The 12,403-nt window shown below is 37.9% G+C and overlaps 1 protein-coding gene across 3 annotated transcripts; it reads right to left on the bottom strand.

The window, feature by feature from the left end:
• Window positions 1–2,116: 2,116 nt before the first annotated feature.
• Kdsr (3-ketodihydrosphingosine reductase) lies at window positions 2,117–4,204 on the bottom strand. 3 transcript variants are annotated; one of them, XM_031980854.2, is made up of 5 exons: window positions 4,079–4,204; window positions 3,459–3,783; window positions 2,840–3,269; window positions 2,517–2,758; window positions 2,117–2,407 (listed from the first exon to the last, which is right to left on the bottom strand). In XM_031980854.2, exons 2-5 carry the CDS (start codon window positions 3,570–3,572, stop codon window positions 2,195–2,197), a joined length of 999 nt encoding a protein of 332 aa, XP_031836714.2. In that variant the 5' UTR covers window positions 3,573–3,783; window positions 4,079–4,204; the 3' UTR covers window positions 2,117–2,194. The 3 variants fall into 3 exon arrangements, with proteins under 3 accessions (XP_031836714.2, XP_031836715.2, XP_031836713.2); XM_031980855.2 differs by lacking the exon at window positions 4,079–4,204 and adding an exon at window positions 3,850–3,866; XM_031980853.2 differs by lacking the exon at window positions 4,079–4,204 and having other exon boundaries at window positions 3,459–3,951.
• Between the last annotated feature and the right edge of the window lie 8,199 nt (window positions 4,205–12,403).

Here is a 12,403-nt window from a genome sequence, read left to right as displayed (position 1 = left end):
GCCTGTTCCCGAGAGTCGCGGTACGCGATGCATCGAAAAGAGATCCTTTTTCGTGTAATGATTGACCGTCCTAACAGTTCGTCAATGTGCTCTTACGCGTAAATACTCGAGGTAGTATTTTCGATAGTAGGTAAAACAGCAAAAAATATGTAACGACACCGAGGAGCAGCGTAAACCGTAAACGAATACAACCCTTGCGTTTCAAATATTCGATGGAAACACACGTTCGAAATATCTATCTTTTCCGCGCATGCGGAAAGATGATGATTAAATTGCCGCTTAAACGATCTCACGAGAGAGCACAGAAACTCGTCGAAAAAAGCTTGTACACTGTTGCGCTGAGAACCCGGACTACCCGTGAATAGTAATAGCCGAGAATAGCGTTGATAACCATGGGAGAGTACACGTGTGATTATAGTGATTTTAACCCTCTACCGCTTACCGCTTGTTGTCTGCCATGGGAGACATCATAGGGTACTTATTTGCGATGATATCGGAACGCCTTGTAAGTATAGATAACTTTTAAGAAGAGAAAAGCCAAGTATGTACCTTAGATGAATCCTTCTGCCGCGATTATATTTTTTATTCGTTTCGTTTTCACGTACATTTACTCTTATGTTTGAATCGTATGACTATATTTTCCCATGTTAATTGAAGGATGTTCATTGAATCACTTGTGTTTACGTACACTCGGCTTACAATGCAAATAAAAAGGAATTTTAGTTGTGGAGGGTTAGAACTGAACAAGTGGTATACAGTCGTCGATCGAAACCCTCGGGACAGCGATACTTTCATCAATCCCTCGTAATCGGTTATGTTACGGTACGATTCGTCGCATTTCTCTTGTACGACGAGAAAACGGGCCGCCATTTGAGACTCTGTGGATCTCGACCGAACGATTCGTCGATTTCCGAGATTCAAAGTTTCAAACTCATGAGCGAAGGGGAACCAGTCTATCAAAATGTTTCAGTTTACGAATTTCCCACAGTGACCGTTTTCACGTGTAGCCAATGGGTCTAATTAAACGTTAATCGTTTGCCAATTCGAACGTTCGACGAGGCTGACAATTAATTACGTGCAACGTACAATCGACTTTGGTAGCAGGTCGGGAGTGGAGGAAAGGACAGTGGGGAAATGCGTTTGTCGAACGCCCGAATATGCGAACATCGACTTGAAGCTAACATAAATTTAAAGATGAAAACATTTAAAGAAAACGAAAAGAAAATGGTAAGAAAAAAAGGAACAAAGAGATATCCCTCGAAGAAAGCCTTGTCTCGCAGATTCCCAGCTGCACATTGACGAGCGCTTTAGGGTAACGGGGAAATAGACTTTAAACGAATCTGCGAGATGATGCCGAGGATCAACAATTTTGTGGACGAGCGCAGTTGTCGAAACGAACGAAAATGGGAACGCGTGGGTGCAGTATCTTTACGAGTGAGAAAGGGCGAGAGAACGAACGACAGGATGAGAGAGAAAGAGAGAGAGAGAGTGAGAGAGAACGATAATAAATCAATGTTAAACTGATCATTACCGACTTGCAATTCCGGAAAATACATCTTCGTTATTCGCCATTTTCTCTGCATAAGTTCAGCCTCGATTTCGCAAGCTGGACGCAACAACCTCCATGGGCATGAATCGCAGCAAAATCGACCCATGCTATGCGTGGAGTGTTTTGTTAATGGGCCAACGTAACGAATCTCGGGCTAACCGACATCGGATGCTCCGTGCTTAATTTGATGCATCGGAGGATGCTAGATGCGATCATAATTACTCACGAGCAAAACATCGTCCACATTAAAGTTACACACTACACAACTCTCAGCGTTTCCGTTTTTCAAAGTATCGTGACAACAGGAACGAGAACTGTCTCGTTCTATGTGTGTAAAAACCATAAAGCTTAACGAAGAACATTATACTATGAACTTACGGGATACTAAATAAAAGTAAGCCAAACCGTTAAGTTTCCAATGTGTCTTCTTTCCTTCGCCCGACGGTGCCCTCCATTTTGATTTTAAGTTTCTGTGGTGATATAATTCAAGAGTTAAAAATTAGGTTTGTGTTTAAAAACATTCACTGGTCATTTTAAAACGCAATATTAAGTAATGTAAACAATTACTTAAATATATTCTGTGAATAAAATGTTTTATTGTGCACAGACGGAATAAAAAATATGACAAAGCAGTCATTTTTTTCGTTATTCGGACTTCTTATTCTTATCCCGCTTCTTTATACAATTTTGAATGATTTTTTGGAAGCGGATCAGGTAACAAGCACTTATAAAACGAAAAAGACCCATGAGCCATGATTGTACAATTAGTTCCCCATACGAATTGAATGGTGACATCCCAGAACATAGAACAGATAACATGAAACCTTCTATGCCAACTGTAGAGAAGAAGTTACCATCCTACAAAAGATGTAACCATATGAGATCTTTCAAATTAAATAATTAAATAATCATATTATATTATATATATATGATGATATATATATCAGTTTACTATCAGTTTACTAACCAATGCATCTTGAAAAAGTTTGTTCGCTACCACTTCAGGACTGACTAGAGCACTGGTCTCAGATATAAGTTTTGTTTCAAGTGGTTTTGTTAGGTTTTCTATAGCAAACCCTGGAGTGTCTGTGTCTGGAGGTAAACACAGAGTTGTAGAAATATTATATGGCTTAAGTTCCATAGATATACTTTCTGCTAGACCTCGAACAGCAAATTTTGTACTACAATAAGCTGAATAACCAAATATGCCTGAAAATAGGTATATACATGTATATTACATATACAATGTATTATGCAATTAAGTTTAAGGAAAACATATAAAACATGTACCCATAAGTGAGGCTAGAGAAGAAGTTAAAACAATTATTCCTTCCTGAGTAGCCTTCATTCTTTGGACCACAGCTTTGATACAATAATATGACCCAAGGAAATTAATGTTTATCATTTTCTTTAAGTCTGACACTGTGGTATCCTCAATTTTACCACAGATTGCAGTACCAGCACAATTTACTAACATATAAATTGGACCCATATTCCTTTCTAAATCATTTAAGGCCTTTTCAACTACTTCATAATCTTCACCAATATCTAGAGACAAATATTCCACTTTCTGCACATCTCTATCTTTGCAAGCATGAATTATTTCATTCTTCGCAGCCTCTAATTTTTGGATGTCTCTTGCAATTATTGTGACATGTGCTCCGTGTCTGGCAGCAATAATTGCGACACATTTCCCAATACCACTAGAACCACCAGTTACCTAAAAGAAATATATCAAAAATATGAACGTATATACAGTTACATGCAATAATTCCAGGAAAATATTTGCAAGCAAATCAACAAGTAAAATTGCAACGATATTAGTTATTCAACTGTGTCATTTATTATTCAAATATTTTGCATGTACCTTTATAGAATGTTAAATATAGGTTAGGTTTTTGTTACTTACAACAACGTGCTTGTTATTAACATTTTTCACACGACGTCGCCGGAAATAAGATCTCAAAAACAAAATAATTATTAATCCAAAAGCGATTACTAGCACTATGCTAAACATTGCCATCGTTCTTGTTTTATAAAGTTTCCGATAGCACGATAGTTACAATAAAAATTATTTAATTTGCATATTTAACTGTATGTCAGTATTTATTTGATCGATCCAACATGATATTAATATTTAAAATACATATTAATTTGTTACGGTTTGTAAGAATTAACTGTCAATTCTGACAGTTCTAATTCAATTCCTTGTCTTACCGATGAAGAACAATCTACTGAAAATACATAGAATTTTACATTACAAAAAATACCAAATATACCAAAAAAGCAAATACTAGTACTTTGCACATTAGATTATTTAATCTAGGGAAGTGTATGCAATTTATTCATAATTGACAATTATTGTTTTTTATACAACAGATTGACACTGTGTAATATGCAGTATGTAGATTGTAAATAAGCCATAACATATATTTTCTTTATAAGATCATTTCTCGTGCAAGATAGAAGAATTCTTATAGAAAATATGAAAATGTTCAAGTCTTTCTAAATTAATTTTTAGTTACTTACAATTTTAATTGGTTGTTAATTAATTAGTACTTGAACATTATGAACCTAAAGGGTGGTTCATAATCACAAGCTGCGGAACAGCTTAAAATGTTTAGCATGAATGTTTTGTAGAACCTTTACGTTACGTCGTTTCCATTTGACTACAACAATTTATTGCTTTTTGTAAGAAATATTAGACCCTCTGCTAACCATTTCCTAAAACTATATTTTTCATTTATTTATTTATATTTATTCATACTCTGTTGGTAACGTTGTAAGTGATATGAAAATAGTAAACTCGTGACAGAAATTTTCATTAGATCTCTAATCTATCCTGTCTCTCATCGATGATTGTACGCACTGCCTGTACGGATCTTAAATTCTGTATCTTATCAATGTCGTAAGTCTATAAACATCGGCACGTGGCGACGCTACGGCTATTCGGGTAACTGGGAATATGTACGTACTCTTAGGATAATGTTTCACTAATGATAATGAAAATTCCTCCAGATTTTATGTTGACAATAATAATATTTATTCTATTATAATGTTTAGAAAATTTATATAACATTAGTTAAAATACTTAACAAATATACGTACAAATAAATGTAATATAAAAGATATATTTCTCAGGACAAAAAAATGTTACATTTTATTTGAAAATTCATGTTATCTAGTGTTAGTTACCCTAAAATGTTTCGGGCAATTTTCTAATAAAGAATATTCTTTTATTATCTTATAACTCACAACTAAAGTATATTTTGTGACAACTCTGAGTGTAGGAGAAACAATGGCCGAAATACGAATCGATCCTGCGTTTGGTGCATCGTTTCAAGCCAGACATACTTAAGTAGTACCCGGAGTTAGACTGTTACTCATCCAACATTTAATTTTTTCTCGTATTCTCGTTTGTGCGTCCATAAATCAACACAGGGCCGGTTCGAAGGATTATTAATCAGCCGTTTCGGCAAAATAGTCAGCCATTACGAAGTGGGGTGGGGGTAGATATGTCGTACGTGCATTCACCCCCGTTACCGAGGGGTAAAGTCCCCACTTCACCCCTGCCGTTATCCTTCGAGCAAAAGGTCACGTACCACTACCCTGTCGATCGTTCACCTCGTCCTGGGAGTCGCTCCAGGTTGTCAGGTTAAAGCTGAAGACATGAAGGACCTCTCTACACTTTAGATGTGAGCATAGAATGTTGTAAAACGCGATGGAGGAGGAATAACATCAGCTCAGAATGAATTCTGTAACAAATGTACCTATTGGGATGATCCAACCTGAAGTGCTATATATCGAAAGGTGAAAAAGCTTTTAAGAGTTAGTTAATGTTAGATTAGTCAGTATAGAAAATTCTTTATTACAATAAAGAGAGATTAACAATTAATATTAGATTGAAGTTTTAGCATTAAAAATTTAGCATCTACGGCAGAAATTGTTAATTCATGTACTGGTATATCTGCACTGAGATCAGTATGCACGACTAACAGTTTACTATATTTTTAATTACGTTGCACTACATTTATAATACGCAGAAACATTTTTATCTTTCGCCATATAATGGGTAACTACCTTAGTAAACGTTTTAATTATTTCGTGCTTCCTTCCAATATCTCGTTAGAAATCCTAATTAAGAGTAAATTATGTTGTAAAATAAATCTCATAAATTTTCAACTAAACGGCAGACATTCACCCTTAATATTACACCCCTAATTAATCGGTCAAGAGGAACGAGTTAATTTGTACATCGGAACAAGGATTATATTAACTCGTACAATAAACTTCAGTATCAAGTTTCGTTAGTTGCGAGTGAAACACACGTCACCAAACAAAGACAGGGACTAATGAGGTGCATTAAACAATGAACCCAGGTATTACGTTCATCGATCTACCAAGAGTAGTATCCAGTATCAAACAGTGAATATGCCGAACGATCAGTGTTTTCGGGATACGATGAACAATAATTTGGAACCGTGGACCTCGAAATCCGTATTCCTACGATATTTCGCCGCGCCTCGCAATCCCCACAGTTACATAAGACCATGACGTCGCGTACGGGAACTTGCATAAAAATTACATGATCTGCGTCGTACATAAATTGAATAAGGCTACAAGCACTAAAGTCCGCGCGAACCTATGGAACATCCACCGGGAGTCGCTAATCCTCGGAGAGGATCATCTCCCAAAGACAAGACCAAACGTGGAAACACACTGGTTGTCGTAGGTAGCTGAGTGGTCCGAGAGTTCTGCAACTAATCAGATTCATACCTATCCCAGACCTAGCCTCCCAATTTAGCTACTCCTAATTAGGACTTCGTCTAATCCTTTTCAAAACATGAAGTCTAAACGTCGTCTAGGAGCTATTCAGTATTAAATTCATATCATAATAGTACCTATATTAATATCATACTAATATCAATTTAATCGTATCTTCTTATCATCCCCGCAACTCACTAAAGGTTTCGTATCGTTAACCGTGTATTGTCCGTTACCATCCCTTGGGACTTCCTCCTCGGCGATCCCCGTTGATTTCTAAAACCCGGAATGCATCTTAAACGCCTCGTGATTGTTAGCCGCGGCGACCACGCGGGTCCCGTCGTCGAAACGCTTCAATCGCCCAGAAAATCTAACGCCAGGCGATCCCACGGGCGAATTCGCTATACGAATCCCAACCTTCTGGCCTGGCTCTCGCGTCGGGCCGGGTTAGACCACGGAGGATCGCATCGCTACGATTTTGGACAGAGGAGCGTACGTTGCACTCACCGAAGGGAGTGTCCCGTGCGACCCACCCTCCCCCGCCCGCTTTCACCCCCCGACCCCCGCATCAGTACCCCTCCTGTGATACCCTAGCTACGACCCTGGATTCCGTGTCTCCCGGGCTGCACTAGGGGGTGAACGCCCTCGCCTGACCCAGACTCAGAATCGATCTCCATTCGTTGCACTGTTGGCAACCCTCCCCTCATCCCCCTCGTCCTCTTCTCCGCCGCCCTCCGGAGTACCCTGGGAGGCTCGTCACACTCGCGGATTTTATTCCGGTTAATCATTGATGGCGATAGGATCGAGTATGTCACCGGATGCAACGATACGCGGCGAAGGGTTGTTCGAACTTCGCCACGAGTGCTTAGGAAAAATAAGAAACGTTCTCGAGCGTGGATAGATAACTTCCGCTAATAGGGATTTTTGAAAAGTTTTCGTTAGTTAGGGGATGGACTTCTATATTTATTGAATATATTGGAGCTCAACCTTTTATTCATTGTTCCATTAAGGTTTAAGATTGTTCACTATTCACTCATTGAAGATTCTTCAAGTCTCGGGCTCAAGCAAGCACTCCGCGAGGAGGTGATGTGGAACATCTGTTTTTACGAGTGGTGCTCGATAAAATTTTGTAACAACTCTTAGCCGTTCGGTCTACTGATACGCTTCGTAATGAATGAAATTAAATTCCAGTTGTAATTATTGTTGTTCTCGTTTTGGTTAGTACCATCTAAAGAATTTCGCAATGGACTACTCTACGAGTATCCCACCGGCAGATTTTAATAGCTGATACTCTTTCGTGGGCAACATGTCGATTACTATAATCTGTCGTGTTGATTATTATGTACTGGTCGTCGTTCATGCACCTTCTTCAGTGTTCCCGAAGTATTCAAACAACCGTGATCTTGAAATATTCAAGCAACCGTGGCGATGGAATCGATCGCACGATGGCAGTGATAATACTCAATCATCTGTTATTTGAGTATCTCTAGGACTCATGAATTCTTGATCACGTGCTATTTTAGTGGACGGTTTCTCCCGTAGGCCTCCGCGTGACTTTGGAAATCTTGCCAGGATCTACGGAGCCCCGACCTAGGGGAATACGTACATTATTATCCAACGGAGCGCAGTTCTACAATTTCATCGATTCGAAAATAAAATGAAATCGTCACTTTCCTACATCAAATGGAGAATAATGGACGAATAAATCGCGAGGGGTCCTTAAACGTTGAATAGAGTCATACATTTTTTAACAGTTAGCAACATTGTAAGGAAATTGTATTTCCCACAGAAAAAATTAATTGAGACAGTTTCACATCGTCGATACTGTAAAACTGCACACGATTTTTATGGAAGTTCAATACTTTGTATTACGTTAGTACCAAGTTTCTTGAAGTATACATAATTAAGAACATTAGAAGTGTAGACAAGAGTTTCTTGGAATATCGCGAAATATTGAAAATTGTCTGGTTTTGTTAAACGTTTCTCGATTACGGGAACGATTTCAGATTACAAATCAATGTACGAAGCAGTAACACTCACTTAGAACTCAAGACACACGATACCGATAACCGAAGAGGAAACCGATACTGTGCTGTACACCCATTTCTCAATGAATCCAATGCTCACGATACTGAAGTACCATTCAATACAATGTTAACCACTCAAGATTTAATCGAGGACTTTAGAATCAATAAGGTTAAATGATGTTGGAATTGTGCAGGTGAATCGTCTAAGAATGAAATCCAAAATATCTTTGTTGATTTTAATAACATTAGAAACACTTTCAAATTATTGATGTTGACTTTAATATTACAACAGTAAAAGTAAATCAATACAGTTGAAAATCATCGATGACTTCAAAATTTGGAAAAATATCATTTTTATGATATTTCCGTAGACAGCTAAAACTAATTTTCATCTGAATAATATACCACCCATGTTTTTGACGATACAAGAAAACGCATTGGAAAAGTCTTACTTAGTTTCAAGGCTAATATAATCAATCATCAACAGTTTTTTATAATCTGTTTTGCAACGCAGTAGACCATCAACGACCTCAAACGACTTTTAACCATAGGCCATTATAAGCCGTCTCCAAACGCTTTATCCGAAGATAACTAAAAAGCATACCATTTTGTTGAAAAAAGTCAAGTTAACTTTTACGTCCCTTCTACACCTGCACTAACAAAAATAATATTGACATCAACTTACGTTCCCCTTGAATCCAAGTAAGATTGATGTACTTTTTTCTACTACTAAACATAGACAAGTTACTCAAGTAACGTGTTCAAGCTGCCTCACATTTACTCCTTACCTAACTACCAGCATTATTCTCTTCAAAGGCGAATTCTTTTTGAGAACAAAGATAATTTTAGTTTCCGTTTCACTGCAGTTTATTTTGTTCAAACTGATACGAATTGAACGATACGACAACAGACAACAGTTACTAAAAACATATGAAAACGAGAAAGTGACCGTTTGATGGACTTTAATGGTAAACTAAGTCAAATATATATACACATATGTGCCAGTATCCTAGAAGTGGTTAAACATGCTTTCACATTCAACCCTAACAAAAATCACGCACGTTCCGTTTAAATTTTCATCGTCAATTGTTTATCAAAAACCTCAAAAAACTGTTCACAGAAGATGTAATAATTAAACAGCGTATTTTTATGCATTTATAATTATAACTTAAAAATGTAGTTTTGGATGTGTTACGAGAGACGATTTTGGGTAACAATTCTATATTTTTACTAATATCCTCAGAAATCTGAATTCCTATAAGGAACCGCTAATTATAACGAACCACGGTTTCATCTTCCCATTGACACGTTGAAAATAACGTTCCACGTAAAGTGGTCCAGACGCTGAGCAAAAGAGAGTCATTTGTGCGTCATGTCGTTGGGGTGGAATGAGTCAAAGATGTACACCGATGCGTGTCGCGCGAATTACTGAGTCGCGCGGATCGTTCGGGCTCCGTGGACGGCTAATAATTTCGGTCCCTTCGCGCAGGAAAGTCAGCCAGGAGAAAGGAAACGGATAGGGATGAAACGGGAAGCGAGTGCAGCTCGGCTCGGTGCATTTCGCTCAGCTCTCACCGTTGCCGCGGAGGTTACGAGTGGTCCGCGACGCACTTTTTAACGAGCTGAGTCCCACGGCCGCGGCTTTTGCCACCTCGAGGGGTGGATCACTATCGTACACCACGAGACATTATGCCAGCGCCGTCTGCGAGACATTGTACACGTCAGCTACCGTGGAATATTACGGGCTCAAGAAGAAAGATATGCGGAGGGATGCCACGGAGACCACCGGAGTGGGTTCGATGGGATTTCCCGCCGTGGCGTCTCGATATCCACCCCAGTCTTTTGGATAGCTGCGAAGAGTGGTTGGGAGGAAAAAACGGGGATGATAGTTATTTATTTGTATCTAAGTGGGCGGGACGGCTTGGAGAGTACGAATTATTTAGTATGGGTGGTTGGATTTATTGTTGGTATTTCTTTCGTTTTTATTTCTTACCTAATTTGCCGATTTTGAATGTATCGATTAATATGATTTTAAGTAATATCACCTGTGTTTACTTTTTAAATAATTATTTAATTACTGTTTCAAATGGATTCAGGAGTTAGATTTATTGTAAATAATTTGATAGTATGATTGAAAACAGAAATTTGCTTTTGGATTAGAATAAATCGAGAGGTGCACAAGGGTTAAGGGGCACTGTAAGTACATGTATACCGTATGTGTTATCTTAAATGAAATTTCAGCGGCGCAGTTTTAATTACCACAGGAATTTCTGATTCAGCCAATCCAATCTCGCGTGTGGTAATGAACTGGATTATATTCGATACTTTGCCCATTGTTGCAGTAAAGAACTCATTAATTCATAACAATGCGCTAACACGTGTTAAAATTCCTTTGATACACGGAATGAGATGGTTCCAAAACAGTAGCGTGGGTTTCTATCAAAATATATAATGGATCTAGTGGACAAGTAATGAAGGCCTCGTTAACAAGCGTGCGCATGCTCATCAGATATCCGAATTCAATTCTTCCGAGGGGGAAGGGTTGCTGTGAATATTATTTTACAGTGCAAATAAGAAGTACAAATCAATCTTTTCCATACGATATTTCATATTAAAAAAAGTTCCTGCAAAAATTTGTTATACCTGTTTTTCACATTTTTTTGTGCTGCTGGTTGTAAATATTAACAAAAGTACGATACTGTTTATTGTGCAAAATAATTCGACATAAATTCATTCAGTAAAAGTAGCAATATTAACAGAAAACAATATTTTGCCAGCACGAGTTCTCACTGTAAGTAGAATCAGTCAATAGTGGGCAGAAACGATCCAATCGAGCATGTTCGACAAATCTCTAAAGAGGATTCTGTCTAAAACGAATTTTCATATACATTTTCCATTTTCCATTAGACTACAAATTACATCTCAAAATGTACATTTTTAGCATAAAGATTATAGGCGCGTATTAAACGAAAATGCCCATCGTAAATATTTCGGATTGTTTACAAGTTTCCTTCCGCGTGAATAAGTTTTTGTTAACAGTACGAAAATTGGTATTTTATCGTGTTATTTACCCAGTATGGACGTTTGACATTTCCACGCAGACGCGCGTGCGACTATAAAAATTGTTTTTGGATCAAGGAGCGTAAAGCTCGGTCAACGTGTATGAAATTCTATCGACGAATGTGTTGTTTCGCCTTGCTATTCACAGGATTCCTTTTTAGGATCACGTATTATTTATACATGAATTATTAATACTCCACGAGTCTCCGGAACGCCGTTAGCGCGTATTGATTTCTCGTCGTTGCGCCGCACAGCTCGTTATTTTTAAGCTGTACGTTCCACCATAATTAATTCAATTGAATCGACGCACTCGACATTACTCCAGCGTGAACGCATTAAGCGTCTCTTTTTCGTAACAGTGTGATCAATAATTTCGTCAGGATCAGAGGAATTCCTTGATGCGCCGGGGTTCGGACGTTTTCTGTTTGAAATATTTAATTTATAAATTTAATTTACGAGAAAGCGACTGGCGCGAAACGATCTTAATTGGATGGCATATTCATTAAATATTATATTTTTGACGGGGACTGGGCGTTCGTATTTTTTGACGGTTTGAACGTTCGAATTTTATATTCTACATGGCGTTCCACGCTACATCTGTTCTGCAAAATATAAAAAGTGCAATTTTATTGCCGTTTACAAATAAGGATTTTTAGAAGATTTTCAAATGCGGGAACAATAATACAGGAAACATGAAACCCCGCATAACATCACTCGTCAATTCTACAAACCTTCAAAACCACCCCATCGAATGTTCCAAGAAGTTTAATCCTAGCATAACCAAGTAATCAAACTGACTATGCATAACTTCTAATAAACATTAGAAGAGCACATTCCTCAAAATTCAAAGGATCTCCAATAGTATATTCTCCAATAGTTATTTCCGCCCAAATAGTAAAATTTCACAACTGCCGGCAGAAGCGTCTCCAAGATGTTAACAATTACAAAATAAAAATTCCAAAATGCGCCCTTTAAATCTGCCTGGTAGCTCCAATCCCATAAT

The sequence above is a fragment of the Nomia melanderi genome, chromosome 10, assembly GCF_051020985.1.
Source record: "Nomia melanderi isolate GNS246 chromosome 10, iyNomMela1, whole genome shotgun sequence".
Classification (NCBI taxonomy): Eukaryota; Metazoa; Arthropoda; class Insecta; order Hymenoptera; family Halictidae; genus Nomia; species Nomia melanderi.
The sequence above is the reverse complement of the archived record's forward strand: the minus strand, read 5'-3'. Positions and strand labels throughout refer to the sequence as shown.

Coding starts and splice junctions, on each gene's coding strand:
- Kdsr (XM_031980854.2), bottom strand. CDS start 3,572: ATGGCAATGTTTAGCATAGTGCTAGTAATCGCTTTTGGATTAATAATT. Junction 3,270..3,458: donor TTAATAACAAGCACGTTGTT/GTAAGTAACAAA, acceptor TATTTCTTTTAG/GTAACTGGTGGTTCTAGTGG. Junction 2,408..2,516: donor AACTTTTTCAAGATGCATTG/GTTAGTAAACTG, acceptor CATCTTTTGTAG/GATGGTAACTTCTTCTCTAC.